Below are 19,025 nucleotides of genomic sequence, written 5' to 3'. Positions count from 1 at the left end.
CGTGGTCACTCCGTCTTCATTAATTCCTACTGCCCCGGGAGTGTGTGATGGGACGTGCAGGGGAATTTCACCCTGTGTCTGACCCTGGGAGTGTGTGATGGGACGGTGTGGAGGGAGCTTCACTCTGTGTCTGACTCTGGGAGTGTGTGATGTGACGGTGTGGAGGGAGCTTCACCCTGTGTCTGACTCCGGGAGTGTGTGACGGGAAGGTGTGGAGGGAGCTTCACCCTGTGTCTGACCCTGGGAGTGTGTGACAGGACAGATTACAGGAAGGTTTAAGGAGGGAATGCCAGAGCTTGGGCTCCAGACATCTGAAGACACCGCCACCAATGGCAAAGCATGGGAATCAAAGACAAGGAAGAGGCTGGAACTGGAGGAGGGCAGAGATCTGGAAGGGTTCTGGGATGAGTAGGTTACAGAGGGAGGTGAGGTGAGGGCTGTGGGGGTACTTGCAAGCAAAGGAAAAGAACTTTACAATCGTGGTGTTGCTGAACCAGGGGCCAGTGTGGGTCAGCGAGCAGGTCCAGGTGTTTGAATGGAATGGTGCGAGTTTTAAACCCCACCATGGATATGGTCCACATTGAGGGTTCAGATACCTTCACTTTAGTGCTAGAAATTGCAGAGTTGTCGACGCAATCAAACCAGCCTCCCCTCCACTGATCCCGTCTACACTTCCCGCTGCCTTGGGAAAGCAGCCGACATAATCAAGGACCCCTTCCACCCCAGACATTCTCTCTTCTCCCCCCTCCCATCAGGCAGAAGATACAAAAGCTTGAAAACACGTCCCACCAGGCTCAAGGACAGCTTCTACATGACTCTTGAATGGACCTCTCACACGCTAAAGATGAATTTTTGATCTCTCAGTCTACCACATCGTGGCCCTTGCACTTTATCTGTCTGCCTGCCTGCACTTTCTCTGTAACTGTAACACTATATTCTGAGACAAGAGATTCTGCAGATGCTAGAATCTGGAACACACACAAAATGCTGAACGATCCCAGCAGGAAGCATCTATGTCCTGACGAAGGGTCTTGACCGGAAACGTCGACTGTTTATTTCCCTGCACAGATGCTGCCTGACCCGCTGAGTTCCTCCAACATTGTGTGTGTGTGTGTTACTCTATGTTCTGCATTTTGTTTTTCCTTTTACAACCTTCATGTATAACCACAACGAGGTAGACTCAGAGATCAAAAATTCATCTTTAGCGTATGAGAGGTCCGTTCAAGAGCCTGATAACAGTGTTGTCCTTGAGCCTGGTGGTTCATGCTCTCAAGTTTTTGTATCTTCTGCCCGATGGGAGGGGGGAGAAGAGAGAATGTCCGGGGTGGGAGGGGTCCCTGATTACGTCGGCTGCTTCCCCGAGGCAGTGGGACATGTAGACGGTATCCGTGGAGGGGAGGCTGGTTTCCTGATGATCTGCCTGGACGGTACGCAAACAAAAGCTTCTCCCTGTATCTCGGTACGCGTGACTATAATGAACTGACGTGATCTGCTTTGTTCCAGGTCCCCTGGGAGTCAAGCACTGGCACGAGGAGTTTGCACACTGTGGCAAGGAAGCACAGTCCCCCATCAACATCCAAACGCAGTACGTGCACTACGATCGCTCCCTGAAACCCGTCCGGCTAAAGGGCTACAGTGACCCACAGTGCAACACCTTCCACCTCTCCAACAATGGCCACACAGGTACGGATGCAGCAACAACGGGCAGGGGACGGGGGGGGGATGGGCACGGACGGGCAGGGGACGGAGGGGGACAGGCCCTGTGCAGGCAGATGGGATTAAATTGGTGCCATGGTCGGCACGGGCATGTGGGGCCGAAGGGGCAGCTCCTGTGAGGTATGTAACCCATCCCAGCCCCACCCCAGCCCCACCCCTGCCCCCCCTTCACCACCGCCCCCCCACCCCACCCCACTCCCATCCCAGCTCCATCCCAAGCCCCACCCCATCCACCCCATCCCCATCCCAGCTCTATCCCCACCCCCATCCCAGCCCCACCCCCCCCCCCCCCCCCCCAGCCCACCTGTTCTCTGATTGCTTTGGTCACCATGCTCACCGAGGGATGCACTGAAGCTGCCCAGAATGGTGGCCCATTGCTTACTGCGTCTCTTCTTGCTGTTGCAGTTTAGCTCACTCTGGCCCCACAACTGTGGCAATGAGAGGAGGTCCCCTTCACACTGTGTGCCCACACGGTGAAGCGTCCAAAGGGAACCTCCGCTGCGTCTCCCTGCCCAGTCCTGAAGGAAATTTTAAGCATCCAGTAAACCAAACACACTGCTAATATTCTACACAGACAACCCTTAGTTCTCTTCTCCTGCTCCAACACATCTTCCAATTTTTCCCAACTCGGCGGGTCAGGCAGCGTCTGTGGAGGGAAATGGGCAGTCGGTGTTTCAGCAGCTGGACTGAAAGAGTGGAGGGCAGGTGGCCGGTATGAAGGGGTGGGGCAGGAGCTGGCAACCGATGGGTGGATCTGGGTGAGGAGGGGTGATAGGCAGGTAGAGTGGGTAGAGGAGGGGAAAGGAACAGGGTGATGGGAGCTGGGGTGGATCAGGAGGAGAAAAGGGACAGAGGGGGGAGCAGGTTTCCCGAAATCAGAGATACAATGTTCATGCCATCAGGTTGTAGACTCCCCAGGCGGGATATGAGATGCAGTCCCTCTGTAGTTTGGCCTCACGCTGGCAGTGGAGGAGGCCGAGGACAGACGGGTCGGTGTGCGAATGGGGAGGGGAATTAAAATGGCTGGCCACTGGGAGCTCCAGGCTGCACTTGGTCTCACCGACATGGAGGAGACCACATCGACAGCACCAGATGCAGGAGACAGGGTTGGAGGTGAAAAGTGTCGCTCTGGTTTCCTTCATTTCTCACTTACGAAAAGGTCGGGTTATCGGCAGCTCTCGGGAACGGGACCCCGATGTAACCCGGGAACTGCCTGGGACCCTGTGTCTCTCTCCGCAGAATGCCGCCTGACCTGCTGAGTATTTCCAGCATTTTCAGATTTTGGATTATTACCATTTAGTCTGCCCTGTCACTGACACTGCCCCCATACCTCTCATCTCCATCCCTCTCCCTGGCCACTGGCTGCAGTTGAACCCGACTAGCTGTCTCTCTGCTGTTGCTAAGCAGCTTGTCATCTGACTCTGCCCCATCCCAGTTCATCCAAGCCCTTCCTTCCCTCCAGATTCCTCTGCTCTCCTGGCTATCTCCCTCGCCGCTCTCCAGAAACCCACACCCATTTGTCAATCACCCTTTTTCCGTCACCAACCCAACTGGCGCAGCGGGTAGAGCCGCTGCCCCATAGTGCCAGAGACCCGGGTTCGATTCCGACCTCCGGCACTGTCTATGTGTGTGTGTGTGGAGTTTACACACTCTCCCTGTGACCGTGTGGCTTTCCCCCCGGGTGCTCTGATATCCTCCGACATCCCATTGACATGCAGGGTTGGAGGGTTAATTGACCGCTGTGAATTGCCCCCACTAGTGTGTGGGTGAGGGGTGGAATCTGGGGGGAGCTGATGGGAGTAACATGGCATTAATGGGGGATTAGTGTATATGGGTGGTTGAGGGCTGGCATGGACAATGGGCTGAAGGGCCTGTTTCTAAGCTGCATCTTGCTATGACTCTCAAAGGTGCTTGGTTTCAACTCACAGCCCCACCCTACCTCTCCTCCCCATCTCTCCCTCCCATTCCAGACCCTCCACCGTTCCCGAACTTATGGATTAAGAGTAGAGGCGGGACTGGAACCTGTCCTACCGTTCAGGAAGATCATGGCTGATCCAATGGTAATGTCAGCTCCACCGTTTCCTTGGATATGGGTCCAAACGTTTATCAGAAACCTAGAAAGTTGTTCCACCATTGGGGGCTGTGCCTGCAGCTGCCTGAGACCCTGAGCTCAGGAACTCCCTCCCTAAACCTCTCCCTCTACCCGTTTAAAATCACTCTCTCTATCCCTATCCAAGGAAGGATGTGCTGGCCCTGGAGAGGGTCCAGAGGAGGTTCACAAGAATGATCCCGGGAGTGAAAGACTTAACGTACAAGGAGCGTTTGAGATCTCTGGGCCTGCACTCAATGCAGTTCAGAAGGATGAGAGGGGAATCTCATTGAAACCCACCAGATACTAAAAGGCCTGGATAGTGTGGACATGGAGAGGATGTTTCCATCAGTGGAAGAGTCCAGGATCTGAGGGCACGGCCTCAGAATAAAGGGACGTCCCTTTAGAACTGAGACGAGGAGGAATTTCTTCAGCCAGAGGGCAGTGAGTCTGTGGAATTCATTGCCACAGAGGGCAGTGGAGGCCAAGTCACTGGGTGTATTCAAGGCAGAGATTGATAGGTTCTTGATTGGGAAGGGGGTTAAGAGTTTTCAGGAGAAGGTGGGAAAATGAAAAAAAATCAGCCATGATCGAATGGCAGAACAGACTCAATGGGCCGAATGGCCTGATTCTGCTCCTATATCTTACGATCCTTGGCCTGTTAGGCCACCTGTTCGAATATCCCCTTATGTGGCTCAGCCGCTGTGGATGTTTTCCTGGAAAAATGGAACCAGTTGTTCCTGTTGTCCTGAATCGAACAAGATTCAACACCGGGTCACGTGGGGGAAAGAGTCAGAGAGGTGACTGTAAACTGGTCACAGGGGTGGGCTCCTGGCAGTCTGTTCGAGGAGGGAGAGAACTCAGAAGGTGAGTGATGGAAGTCGGACACGAGTGAGAAGCCAGAATTGAAGGAGAGAATGGAAGCTGGAAGATCGGGGGGGTTGGGGGGGGGAGTAGGCGGGTGGGATCACAGAGACAGGGAGGGGTGTAGGGGCTGGAGGGGGTCACGGAGATCGGGAGGGGTGTAGGGGTCGGAGGGGGTCATGGAGACAGGGAGGGATGTAGGGGGCTGGGGGGGGGTCACAGAGACTGGGGGGGGGGTGGGGCAGGGGGACAGGGGGGGGGGGGGGGGGGCGGGGGGGGGTCTCACACGGGGAGGGGTGTAGGGGCCGGAGGGGGTCACAGAGACGGGGGGGGGGGTGTAGGGGGCCAAAGGGGACCTCAGTAGGATTTAAAAACAAGGTTGCTGACTTCAATCGAGGGGCTGTTAGAATGCATTGGGTCAGTGAGAGAGAGAGAGGGAGAAAGAGGGATCAGCTTTGGAGGAGGAGAGTTCTGGATGAGCCTCTGTCTGTGGCCTCCAATGCTGGGACCACGTCTCCGCTCTCTGACAGCCCTCTCCCTCCTGTCCTGCAGTGCAGATGGAGCTCCCCTCCACGATGGTCATCAGCAGCCTCCCCAAGCGATACAGGGCCACGCAGCTGCACTTCCACTGGGGGAGCCTGGTGTGGCCCAGCGGATCGGAGCACCTCATCGATGGAGAGAGGGCACCCGCTGAGGTAGGAATCGATCGCCGCCCTGCCCTTCACACTATCGTCCCTTCCACTGAAACCTAACCGATGGACCGTGACCGCTGCCACATTGGTTACGTAACCCTTGCTGGAGCATTGCGGTTAGGATCAGGGCAAAAGTCCCTCGTGTTTGTCACCAGGGACTATTAGCGGCCACTTTCTTGGCTAATTCAACCCTAGACTGGGATCGTACTACTTCAGGCTAAGCGGTGGGTTAGGGCATCGGTTTGTGGGGAGCAGGGTCATTGCTTGAGACAGCAGTCGAGATGCTGGAGGAACTCAGCGGGTCAGGCAGCGTCTGTGGAAGGGAATGGACAGTCTCGACCCTTCCTCTGGCCATTTCCCTCCCACAGATGCTGCTCGACCTGCTGAGTTCCTCTAGCATTTCAGGATCAGATTTATTATCTCGGACTCGGATGACGTGAAATTTGTTGTTTTGCGGCAGCAGTACAGTGCAAAGACACAAAAATTACTGTAAATTACAAAATAAGTAAGTAGTGCAAAAAAAAGGAATAATGAGGCAGTGTTCATGGACCGTTCAGAAATCTGATGGCGGAGGGGAAGAAGCTGTTCCTGAATCGTTGAGTGTGAGTCTTCAGGCTCCTGTACCTCCTCCCCGATGGTAGTAATGAGAAGACAGCATGGCCTGGATAGTGAGGGTCCTCAGTGATGGATGCCGCCTTCTTGAGGTACCACCTTCTTGAAGAGGTCGTTGATGGTGGGGAGGATTGTGCCTGTGATGGAGCATTTTGTGCGTTGCTTCAGACTCCTGCCATCTCATCTGTTTCCGAGGGTCATCGCCTGAGATTATCAGCCTCACTGTGATCTGGCCCACGTTCTCATCCCCAGTCTCATTCCACTTGATCGGGTGATCACTTGGGGAAGCACCTGCGTTCAGTCCACAGGGGTGACCCTGACCTTCCCGTTGCCTGCCACTTTAATGCCAAATCCCACTCCCTTTCTGATCTGTCCGTGGCCACCTCCGTTGCCGTAGTGAAGGCTGACGTCTTATCTTCAGTCTGGGCACTTTGCAACCCTCTGGACTGAACAGTGAATTCTCCAACTTTGGGCGAACTGCTCTCTCATCGTTTACCCCATGCTTTCCTCACTCCACTTCTGTAAAATAACACTCGCTAACAATCTACACTCATGCCCTTTATCAGCTGATCTGTCTTAACCAATCCCCAGGTTTTCTATTGTGGTCCGTATACCTCACTCCTCCCCCAAGCTCTGCTTTGCAAACTGTAACCCCTCCAGGTCTAAGGAAGGGTCCCTGTAAATTGTGTGTGGGTGAGCAGTAGAATCCAGCGGAGCGGAGTGGAGGGAAATGTGAGATTAGTGTAAAAGGGTGGTGCTGGTCAACACGTTCTCAGTATCGGTCACTGTTACTGTGTTGGATGAGCAAAACTCTGGTTTGTAGACTCTGTCCCCTAGTTTTCTCCCTGACAAGGTTGAGTAGTCTCTGCCACACATTGAAGCTTTTAATCACAGTCAAAAGATGATGCCCCAATAGTTGAATAGTCGGATAACTGTTCCTCAGGCAGAACACCGCTATACTCAGCACTGGGTCCACACAGTCACAGCAGCAAAAAGTTGTCCGTGTTAACATCCGGGTTTGGTTTCTCCCAGCTGCATATCGTTCACTACAACACGGAGAAATATCGGAACATGTCGGAGGCCATGACGAAGCCAGACGGCCTGGTGGTCCTGGGAATTCTGCTGGAGGTGAGGTGCTCCGAGGTGTTTCCAATCGGTCACCATCTCTGTCAGTGTAAAGACTTAGAATGGAAATCCTGCATGTAAACGGTAACGGTGTGGTTCTGACCTCTGGCCATTGGATGGCGCCACTTTCTGAATCTCCCCCCCCCCCCACCACTCCCCTTCTTTAAAAGGATCATTGACATCAATGTAACTCCCAATCAGCTGAGGGTGAGCAAGGCTGACTGTCTATTTATATAGTAGTTACTTAGGAAATAAGTTTACTTATAGAAAGTTGCCCTACAAAAGGATTGTTCATGTAAAGCAAGAAGGAGATAATTACATAAAACTAATTATTATGTACAGTTGTGTGGGTTCCAGGTGTGATTATAAAGGGGGAAATTACCCAATCATTTCTTTGCTGACCAAGCAGCTATTTAAAACAAAGTCACAGGGTGGATATCCTGCAGAGAGTGACTCACCTTCAAGGCACAAGTCAGGAGGGTGACAGAACACTCTCCACTCGCCTGGGTGTGGGCAGCTCCAACAACTCTCAGGAGGTTCGACACCACCCAGGACAAAGCAGCCCGCTCGATCGACACCACCTCCCCCTCCCCCAAACACTCCCTCCCTCCACCACTGGCTGCACCATCTACAAAACACACCGTGGTCACCCACTCGGGGCTACACTGACAGCACCTCCCAAACCTGCCAGGGGAGCACCAACACCCACGGATTCCTCCTCCTCCACCACCATCCCAACCTGGGAGTAGAGCAGCTGTTCCTTCACCGTAGCCGGGTCCAAATCCCGGAACTCCCTCCCCAACGACACCCACACAGACTGCAGTGGTTCGAGAAGGCAGCTCACACCCCTACCCTCTGAAGGAGTGACAAGGGACAGGCAATGAATGCTGCCCACAATCCACAGGAAACTTCTCTGTCAAAGAAGTGGGGAAGATACTAATCTGCACAATTTTATTTCATTTAAGGTCGGAAATTTAAAAAATCCAGCATATGAAAATATCCTGAGTCACTTGGAATCCGTGACATTTGCAGGTAAGGTGTCTGCACACTAATGCCGTGAGCCCCACACTTTCAAAGGGCTGCATTATAACAGCAGCTGGATCAGATCATCAAACACTGGGCCATCACGCGCATCCTTCCCCCCCACTCCGTCCTGGGTCTCTGCTGATGACGGCACCGTGTTAGTCCAGCAGGTTAGCCCATTGGTTCTGGGTCAGAAGGCTGAGGGTTTGGACTCAGAGGGAATAGGCTTGCTTGGGCCTTGGGTTGTACAGCACGGAAACAGGCCCTTCGGCCCAACTCATCCATGCCAACCAATGCCTATCTGAGCTAGTGCCATATCCCTCTAAACCTTTACTATCCGTGTCCAAACACAATCAATGCAGTTGCCCCCATAACATACACCAGTAGTTTGGAAGCAGAAACAAGGAAGCTGATTTGACCACAGCGAGATCCCAGAACCCTGTAATTGTGAACAGATCATCTGCTTTGTGTGTGAATTGGGAGCAGAATCAGGTCTTTGAGCCTTTCCGTAAAATCATGGCTGGTTACACTCCCACCCACACTGCCCCCCCCCAGTCACCTTACACCCCTGTGCTGATTAAAAACATACCCACGTCTGCCTTAAAAATACTCTTAGACTCTGCTTTGAGGACAACAGTTCTAAACGCTTGTGGATCTCAGAGGAAAAGAATTAAGTGGATGATCTATTATTTTTGAACAGCGATCCCCAGTTCTAGATTCTCCCAGGAGGAGGGACCAGTCAACACTTTCCGAGTTTCCGTCACATCGCCTAAACTCTCCCAGATGCAGGCCTGGTTCGTCCACCCTCTGAGAGAAAACCTTCGACTAATCTTAGCTGAAGTATTGGGGGAGACCTTTCAGATCTGATGAACAGTCACTCATCTGGATCGTTAACTGTGTTTCCCTCTCTCCACAGATGCTGCCTGACCTGCTGAGTGTTTCCAGCATTGTCCATTTGCTGGTTTTTGACGACCCCGAAACGTCAGCTATCCCTCTGCCTCCACAGATGCTGCCTGAGCCGCTGTGCTTCTAGCGGTTTATTGCTCCAGATTCCGGCGTCTGCAGGCTCTCGTGTCTCCACCCTATTGCAGACATTCCCTTCGTTCTGCACATCCCTCCCCCACTTCAATCTGAAAATGTGCTCGCACCTCGCTCCTTCTGTTATGGGGGTCACGGAGTCGGGCAGCACAAAACCAGGCCCTTCGGCCCACCACATTCATGCTGACCTATTTTATCCACCTACACAAATCCCTTTGCCCGCATTAGGGCCGTATCTTTCTATGTCTTGTCGGTCGGTCTAAATGCTTCAATGTGGTGACTATATCTGATTCCACCTCCTACTCTGGGAGCATGTCCCAGATATTAACCACCCTCTGTGTGTAATTAAAAACTTACCCCTCAGATCCCCTTTCAGACCCCTTCCTCTCACCTTAAACCCGTGTCCCCTTTGTTTTTGATACTCCTTCTATGGGAAAACAAAAATGACTGACTATCTACCCCACTTATGCTTCTCAATAATCCGGCACACTTCTATCAGTCACCCCTCTGCCTCAGGGAAAGGAAGCCCAGTCAGTTCAATCTCTCCCTGTAACTAAAGTCCTCCAGTCCAGGCAATGTCAGGGTGAACTCCTCTGCACTCTCTCCGGTGCAGTCAGAGTGCGATGAACAGAACTGCACACAGGACTCCAAACTGCAGTGTTTGGTGGAGTTGCAACATAACATGCCAATGCTCCCATTCTTTGCCCCGTCCTATGCCGTACGCCACCACCACCATATCCACCCGTGTTGTCCCTTTTTGGGAACTGCGGACTTGAACCCCTAGATCCCCGTTCATCAGCATTCCCGAGCTCCCTGCTCCTATTTGACTTCCCAAAATGCATCATCTCACACTTGTCAGGATGAAACGCCACCAATCTTCTGGTCAAAGGGTTGCAGCTCGTCAACCGTTTCTCCTTCCGCAGGTGCTGCCTGACCTAACAATACAGCACAGAACCAGGCCATTTAGCCCACCATGTCTGTGTTGTACACGATCCCAAATTAAACCAAATCCCTTCTGCCCACACATGGTCTATATCCCTCCACGTTCGTGTGTCTGACAGCCTCTTAAACACCTCTATCATATCTGCCTCCTCTGGCAGCGTGTTCCAGGCACCCACCGCTCTCTGTATAAAGACTTGCCCCACACATCTCCTTTAAACTTTCCCCCATTCACCTTAAATACAGGTTCTCTAGCATTTGACATTTCTACCCTGGGACAAAGATTCTGACTCTCTACACCTCTCAATCAGGTCTCCCCTCAGCCTCTGACACTTCAGGGAAAACAACCCAAGTGTGTCCAACCTCGCCTTACAGCTCATACCCTCTAATCCTGCCGAGAATTTTTTTGTTCCTGTGCCTTGTGTTTTAGTTCAGATGTCCAGAACCTGAAGATGTTTTTGATTCATTAGGGAGACCTTTCCCCTGTGGCCCCACTCTGAGGAGGCCAATCAGACCTCAGTTTAATATGTCAACCCTCTGACAGCAGAGTCCATTAGGGGTTCTACTCTCACTGGCAGGACAGTTGGGAGAGTTACCCACTGAACCACTTGGTTGGAGCTACAAGCTAACCTTCCTGTTGTTTGATTCCCCAGGTCAGGAGGTGGAGATTCCTTCTTTTGATGTTCGGTCCCTGCTCCCCAAACGGTTGGACCAATACTTTACCTACCGCGGCTCACTGACTACCCCTCCCTGTTTCCAGAGTGTCCGCTGGATTGTATTCCATCAGCGAGTGCCTTTGTCCCTTTCCCAGGTACGTGGGCGTGAAGGGAGCGTCTCCAAGTCCAAAAGGGGAACACGCGTGAAACTCCTTCACCCAAAGGGTGGTGAGAATGTGGATCACAGGTGGCAGCTGAAGCGATTTGTACGGATATATGTAATGGGGAACCGGACAAGGCACAAAAGGAGTGGGAAGTAGATGTTGGATTTGACCAAGGGAAAAAAATCGGACACTCAAAGTTGAGCATCAATGCTAGTATTGACTGGTTGGGCCAAATGGCCTTTTTCTGTGCCATTACATTATGTAAACAAGGCTAATCCCAAGTGAAAGAGGGAACAGTATCGTCATTAGTAGTTTATTACGACACAGGAGGCCATTTGGCTCATCAAGTCCATGCCAGCTCTCACAAGCAACCTCATCAGTTCCATTCCCCTGTAACACTTTCTCCCCCACATCAACTCAGCTCTCAGCTCCCCAAAGGCTGTCCACCGATCTACACAGCTCAACTCAGGAGTGTGATGGAACACTCTCCACTCGCCTGCATTAGTGCAGTGTCGACAAGAAGCTCGACACGTAGAGAACAGTGCAGCCCACTTGATACGTACCACGTTCACAACCATTTACTCTCCGTAGAAACAGTCTGTACCATCTCCAGGCTGCACTGCAGCAACACACTAAGACTCCATGGGCAGCACCTTCCAAACCCACCACCTCTACTGGCTGGAAGGACAAGGGCGGTAAAAGCCTGGGGAGCACCACCCCCAGAAGTTGCCCCCCAAGCCACATGCCATCCCAACTGGGAAATATATCACCATTCCTTCACCTTCACCAGGTCAAAGCCCTGGAGCTCTGTCCCCAGCATCGTAGGGGCCACCCACACCTCAAGGACAGCAGTGGTTCGAGAAGGCAGCTCTGCCACCTTCTCAGGGGCAACTAGGGATGGGAATTAAACGCTGGTTGAGCCCATGTCCCTTTAATAAATATGGATTAAAACTTATTCCCTCTCCCTCATGTCTGTCAACTCTCCTTTGTTTTGCCACTGAGGGGTAACTTAGTGGCCATTTAATCAACCAGATGTCATTGGGGAGAAATCCACATGGTCATAGGGGAGGACAAGCAAACTCCACACAGGCAGCAACTGAGGTCAGGATCGAACCTGGGTCCCTACAGCTGTGAGGCAGTAGCACTAACCACTGCACCACCGTGCCACGTTTGTGTGCTGCCATTCCACCCACAGATAGAGTGACCCAAAATGCAGGAATCAGTGGATGCTGGAAATCTGAAACACGACAGAAACTGCTGGACAGACTCAGTAGTTCAGCACGACGTCTGCTCCAGGCTTCAAGGCATTTGACCTGAGGTTTTAATCCTGTCCCACGCTGCACGTCCGTGGAGCGTTCCCAATCAATGGCTCACAGTGGCGCAGCCAGCAGAGCTGCCACTTCACAGGTTCAATCCCGACCTCTGGCACTGTTGGTGTGTGTGGGGAGTTTGCATGTTCTCCCTGTGACTGCATGGGTTCCCCCCCCAGTGCTCTGGTTCCCTCCCACATCCCAAAGGATTAGTAGGTTAACTGGCCCTTGTACGTAGACATTAGTGTGGGGAGAGTACAAAACAAATGGGATTAGTGTCAGAATAGTATAAATGAGTCAGTACAGACTCAGTGGGCCAAAGGGCCCGTTTCCTTGCTGTAGCTCTCCACATTATTCTCGGTAACTTAGGTTTAGAACATAGAAAACCTACAGTACAATTCAGGCCCCCCCCACCCCCCGGTCCACAAAGCTGTGCTGAACATGTCCCGACATTACTAGGATTACCCATAGCCCTCTATTTTTCTCAGCTCCATGTACCTATCCAAAGGTCTCTTAAAAGACCCTATCGTATCCACCTTCACCACCGTTGCCAGCAGCCCATTCACGCACTCACCCTCTCAGAGTAAAAAACTTACCATAGAACAACATGGCACAATACAGGCCCTTTGGCCCACCATGTTGTGCCAACCTTTAAACTATGCCTAAGACTATCTAACCCCTGACATCTCCTCTGTACCTACTCCCTAGCACCTTAAACCTGTGTCCTGGGGAAAAGCCTCTGACTATCCACACGATCAATGCCTCTCATCATCTTATACACCTCTATCAGGTCCCCCCTCATCCTCCATCGCTGCAAGGAGAAAAGGCCGAGTTCCCTCAACCTGTTTTCATAAGGCATGCTCCCCAATTCAGGCAGCATCCTTGTAAATCTCCTCTGCACCCTTTCTATGGTTTCCACATCCTTCCTGTAGTGAGGCGACCAGAACTGAGCACAGTACTCCAAGTGGGGTCTGACCAGGGTCCTATATAGCTGCAACATTACCTCTCAGCTCCTAAATTCAATTCCCCAATTGATGAAGGACACTACACCATATGCCTTCTTAACCACAGAAGCAACCTGTGCAGCTGCTTTGAGCATCCCATGGGATTTTTTTTTATTGGTTTAGAGAACAAGAGCTGGGAGTTGTGCCATAATTCAAGGAGGACTCCAAAGGCTGCAGCTGTTCTGGTGCCCACACTGAAAGACACGACTGTAGGAGGGCACAGATTTACAAGGGTGGGGCTGGGGCTGGGGCTGGAGAAGGTGGGCCAGGCTGGGACTTGCTTTCCTCAGAACAAGGGAAGATCGGAATCGAGGTGAACGAAAGGTTGCGAGGCTTGGTTGGGATAAGCAGCAGGGATCCCCATTTCCCCCCCGCAGTGATAACAGAATTGGAAGAGAGATTTTTGTTTAAAACCCAGAGGGTGGGAAGGGGCTCCTTAGCAGAGAGGTCGGAAACGGGAGATCTGGATTTAAATGGAATGGTGGGATTACAGAGGGACTGGGTAAAATGAATGGGGCCTTGGAATCACTGCCTGGGAGGGATGTGGAGGCGGGAACCGCATTTAAAGCAGACCTGGATGAGCTTGAGAACCGTGACCTTTAGGTTGGGATGTGGGATCGGGATGCCACGTGGGATCTTGCTGTGTGCAAATTGGCCGTGGTGTTTCCTATATTGAAGGCACTAAGCAGTAACTTCTTCCTCCTGCAGTTCAAGACCCTGAGGACTGGGCTGTTCCATACGCTCCCCGACACCATGCCAAGACTACCGCTGGTCAACAACTTCCGAGAAGTTCAGCCCCTCGGGAACCGGCGGGTGAAGGCCTCTTTCCCCGTGGGTGAGTTCCCCCCACCCCACCACCAACAATCTGGTGGCGTCCTCCTTTGATTGACTGACTATCTCCTTAGAGTTGGACAGTGATGGGTCTGATTCCCAGCCTGGGACCTTCATCCAAGTGAGTTCCCCCCACCCCACCACCAACAATCTGGTGGCGTCCTCCTTTGATTGACTGACTATCTCCTTAGAGTTGGACAGTGGTGGGTCTGATTCCCAGCCTGGGACCTTCATCCAAGTGGTATTAAAGAAATACTGTGCATCTTTGTAGAAACTTACAGCACAGGAGACCCTCTGGCCCTCCATGTCCACACTTGCCAAGAATGTTATTTAGGCTAATTCTGCCTCCCAGCCTTTCATAACCACATGTCCAGTGTCAATGTTCCCAGACAGTGCGCTCAGGACCCAAGACTATGGGTGAAAAGATTTTTCCTCAACCCTTCTAATTTTCCCACCCATTTAGGGCTGATGCTAATAGCCACCCAGAGTGGAGATGAGTGGATAACTCCAGTCACTGCATTACAGGAAGTTTGTGGAGGCTTTGGAGACGGTACAGAAGAGGTTCACCAGGATTGGAGAGTATTAATTACAAGGGGAGGTTGGACAAACTTGGTCTGTTTTCACTGGAGCAGCAGAGGCTGAGGGGAGACCTGATAGAAGTTTATAAGATTATGAGAGGCAGAGATAAGGTAGACAGTCTTTCTTCCAGGGTAGAAATGTCCAATACTGGAGGATATACATTTAAGGTGAGAGAGGGAACGTTTAAGAGGAGATTTATGATTTATGCAGAGTGGTGGGTGCCTGGAATGTGCTGCCAGGGGACATGGTGGAAGCAGGTAGGATGGCAACATTTAAGAGGCATTTTGACAAGCAGATGAACAGGCAGGGAATGGAGGTGTGTAGTTTAAAACAAAAACCGGCATCCTGGTCAGCACGGACATCGTGGACTGAAGGGCCTGTTCTGTACTGTTCAATGTTCTACACAAGCTTGGTTTAAGTGACCAAGATGGATTTTACCCACGAGGTTTGCACATTTCAATGCTCTATTTCACTGGTGAAATTAAGCCTGCTTTTATCAGAAGAAGCTGCTGTAGTTTCTGTTTGTTCCTCCCCCTCAGATAGTCTCTTCAGAGTCAATTAGCTTTGTAGTGGACTGATACGTCACACACCCTGCCTACCTCCATGCCAGCAGCTAACATGCCGTTGTCAAGAGATAATCTGTTCTTCTACACCTCCCTCGGGGTGATTAACCCCTCTGCAGAGGGAACTAGTTCACCCTCGTTAGAAGCTGCAATTCTACACGCACCCCGATTAAATTCACCCCTTTATTCCAAAGAAAACAAATTCCTTTACCTTTGCTGGCAAGGTTTCAGATGAGATTTGAAGTGGAGCCTTCACGATAAAAGTTCTCCTGCACCCGGGCAATAGCACAGATCCCTCAACTAAACAGCCAGCAGGACACCACCCAGCCAGAATCTCCATGGCTGTCCCTGGGATCCTCCTGCGCACAACAGGCTGCCATGTCCCCCCCGCCCGCCCCCCAAGCTGCAGGTGAGAGGTACTCCGAGGGCGTGCTGAGGTTGTGAATGGGAATCTGCACTGATGCCATCTCTTGCTCATAGGTTGGGCCGTTAACTTTCGAAAGGCGGTCCGAAAGCTTCTGAAGATGCTGTCGGCAAAGCTACACGACTGATGGATGAGCTTTGCGCCACCGGAGCGCTCTCCTTTTGCTTGGAAGGCATCTCTGTCGCAGGAAGTCAATCTCAGCCACCTGGGAAGTCTGGGCCATCGCTTTGTCTTGTGGGGGAGGGCGTTGTAGGTTCTTCAGTGGAGCTGGTGAAGCTCAGCTCTGCTCTGCTCTGCTTCCTTCCAACAGCAAGGTGTCTTTCCCCCCGCAACACCTCCACCCACCCCCAAACCCTGTCATCACTGATGCTTACCCAGCCACCCACCGCAGGTCTCAACCCCCGCAGGACCCTGAGACCAGCTTCAGTTGTCACCTCCGGACCCGGCGATGCAGGCGCTCCCCTGGCCAGCTCCCCCTCTACCCCACGCACCCGGTCAGAGTGTTCATCTTCAACTCCACTGCCATCTCAAATCTCATTCCTTCCAAGTCCTGCTCCCAGAGTTCCACGCTGCACGTCCGACATCACCTCCACTCGTATCCGCACCCACCCTTCTGTCTCAGTGCTACCGGGATCCCTTCGTTGTTTTAACTTTGGCCCAAACTCTACTACCTGGGTCCCTGAGCTTTGGAATTCCCTCCGAGCCTCTCCTTGACCTGCCCCCACGATAGAGTTATCCGCCACCTGCCCTGGTTATCACCCCACCCGTCAGACACGGTTGGTTAATGTTCCTGTGAAACTGATCAGGATGTGGGAATGAAACCTGTTGTCACTCCAACACCCTGATTTGCCCTCGTCAGCCCCTCACCACCCCCACCCACCAGTCCTCCGATCTCTCGGCTACCCCCTCTCTCATCTGCTCCTTTGCCTCTACAGATCTAGCTTCAAACCCCCAATTATTTAAACTATTTTTAGCTACTATTTTCACTTGTCTTACATTAAATAGTCGACATCTTTGTTTTGTGGATCATTTCTTAGCTCTAGAGCAGCGAAAACACAGAAACATCACAAACCTCATTCAGCCCCTTGACCGGTGACTCTGCGGAGGCTGGATCGTATGTCACATGGAGGTAGATAAATGTAGAGAGACCTGGGAACTGAGGGCAGTGGGGAAGTGGCAGAGGAGGAGGAGTTGGGGCAGATCGGCCACGATCATATTGTTTGGTAAAGCAGGCGAGAGGGGCCGAGTGGCCAGCCCCCTGCTGCTATTGTTCTAGTGTTCTTGCTTTTTAACCAGGGAACACATTCCTGGTCCATCCAATCCCGAGGTGTTGTAAAAAATCTGCTGGCAGAATTCAGCGGGGCAGGGGGCATCTGTGGAGGCGAAGGGATGGTCAACGTTTTGAGTCAAGAACCTGCATCAGGGATTGAGAATAGGGAGGGGGGAGACGGTCAGTACAAGGAGGGGGCTGCTGCTGGGTGTCAGGTGGATGATAGGCAGGGGGCTGGTGGGTCATAGGTGGAGACAGAGAAGGAAAGAGGGGAAATAAAAAAATCATTCAAGTACGTTGGTGTTTGTTCCGGTGTCTCCATGTCCTTTGAGAGACCGTAACCGTACTGCTGACAGCAACTTCAGCCCAAGGTCTCCCCTGCCTCTTCCAGTGAGGTGGGTGGCCCTATTTAAGGGTGGGGGCTCTCATGGTAACTGGCCTACACCATGATGGTGAAAGATGTTAAAATTACTTGCTTGCAAGTTGCTCCCTGTGTCTCCTGGGTTTCTAGAGTCTAGGATCTAGGATACCTGGAACAAATGAGAGGGATCTGCATTTATATGGTGCCTTCTGTAGTCTTGGGATGGAATGGTTACCTGATGAAGAAACATTCCATTAACTCTACCCCCTCCCCTTCAGATTCTACCCCTCACCCACACACTAGGGTGTCAATTTACAGGGGCTGATTAACCCACTGACCCCGCACATCGTTGGGATGTGGGAGGAAACTGGAGCACCCAGGGGAAACCCATGCGGTCACAGGGAGAATGTGCAAACTCCACACACACAGCACTGGAGGTGGGGATTGAACCCAGGTCTCTGGCGCTGCGAGACAGCAGCTCTACCCGCTGTGTCACTGTGCTGCCCTGGCCGTCGACTCTCTGGAGGAGGTTCCATCTCGTTGAAGCACGCAAGATTCTGAGCGAGCTTCATAGGGTAGAGCCTGCGAGACTGGTGGTGGGTGGATAGTGGATACAGGGTTTTCAGCTTGCCCACTTCAGGAGGAGAGATTTCTTCAACGAGGCAGTTGCTAATCTGGAAATCTCTACTCAGGAGGTCTGTGCAAATTAATAATATTCAAGTGCGAGATTATGGGTATTAAACAGGCAAGTGGATCCAGTTCAGCCATCTTCTTATTGAATGGTGGGCTGCCCAACAGCACTGTGGGAGCACATTGACTACAGCAGTTCAAGGTACAGACTCAAGGGGTTAAATGAATTACTCCTGTTCAAAATAAAATACAACTGCAGCTGCTGGAAATCTAAAAAAAAAATCAGCGAACACTGGAAGTACTCAGCGGGTCAGGCAGCATCTGTGGGAAGAGAAACAGAGTTAATATTTCAGGTTGAAGACCCTTCGTTGGGTCTGGGAAGGTCACAAGAGAAGCTGGTTAAGCTGCAGGGAGCAGGATGCCTCTGACAGGGATCAGCTGTAAACAAGGTTATCTGGTTAACGAGTGAATGGGAGTAGTTAGAGAGCGAGAACGTGGACAAAAGAATGTAGGAGTTGCAAAAGGCAGAGCAGGAAGACATGCTGGGCAGGTCAGGCTGGGAACATCACCCACACGGCAGAGAACAAAAAAAAAGGAAAAAAAAACTTGAGCCAATATCACAGTTGGCCAATGGATCCAGACCAAGAAAATCAAGTTACCTGAAGTTGTAGAATTAAATATTAACCCCAGAAGGTTGCGAGGTGGCCAGATGGAAGAGGAGGTGCAGTTGGACCCCACTATGACTGTGGGGGAGGCTACAGACCAAGAGGTTGGAGTGGGAGTAGAACAGAGAATTAAAGCGGTAGACAAGAGGAAGTCCATTCACTCACTGACCAGATAACCTTGTCCTCGTGCTCACCCTGGTTTTACCCAGAGACACCCCTCCCTGCAGCTTAAAAGTTCTTCTGTTTCCTTCCAAGTTCTGACGGAGGATCTCAGATCTGAAACATTAGCTGTTTCTCTTCCCACAGATGCTGCCTGACCTGCTGAGTATTTCCAGTGGTTGACGGCTAATGAAGTGGTTTTCGAAACGGTCACTTGTAACGGCGCAAACCCGGCGGAAAAACAGTTGCCCAGACCTGACCAGGAAGTAGCAGCGAGTCTGAGTGCAGGAGGGAAGGAGGGAATAACGATC

General features: G+C 51.9%; 1 protein-coding gene across 7 annotated transcripts in view; it reads left to right on the top strand.

Annotated features, from left to right (window-relative positions):
- The window catches only part of LOC127587364 (carbonic anhydrase 14-like), a 38,331-nt gene extending 19,314 nt beyond the window's left edge, over positions 1 to 19,017 (top strand). For 4 of the 7 annotated variants that reach the window (XM_052045650.1, XM_052045647.1, XM_052045649.1 and 1 more), the window contains 7 exons: positions 1,504 to 1,683; positions 5,222 to 5,364; positions 7,006 to 7,101; positions 8,064 to 8,130; positions 10,752 to 10,909; positions 13,941 to 14,067; positions 15,686 to 16,644. In XM_052045650.1, the coding sequence (XP_051901610.1) occupies positions 1,504 to 1,683; positions 5,222 to 5,364; positions 7,006 to 7,101; positions 8,064 to 8,130; positions 10,752 to 10,909; positions 13,941 to 14,067; positions 15,686 to 15,756 (842 nt within the window). In that variant the 3' untranslated portion in view covers positions 15,757 to 16,644. Of the gene's footprint in view, positions 1 to 1,503; positions 1,684 to 5,221; positions 5,365 to 7,005; positions 7,102 to 8,063; positions 8,131 to 10,751; positions 10,910 to 13,940; positions 14,068 to 15,685; positions 16,645 to 18,861 lie in introns of those variants that run through there. The other 3 variants (XM_052045652.1, XM_052045651.1, XM_052045653.1) reach the window with 3 other exon arrangements.
- The last annotated feature ends 8 nt before the right edge of the window (positions 19,018 to 19,025 follow it).

This window comes from Pristis pectinata, chromosome 40 (assembly GCF_009764475.1).
Source record: "Pristis pectinata isolate sPriPec2 chromosome 40, sPriPec2.1.pri, whole genome shotgun sequence".
Classification (NCBI taxonomy): Eukaryota; Metazoa; Chordata; class Chondrichthyes; order Rhinopristiformes; family Pristidae; genus Pristis; species Pristis pectinata.
The sequence above is the reverse complement of the archived record's forward strand: the minus strand, read 5'-3'. Positions and strand labels throughout refer to the sequence as shown.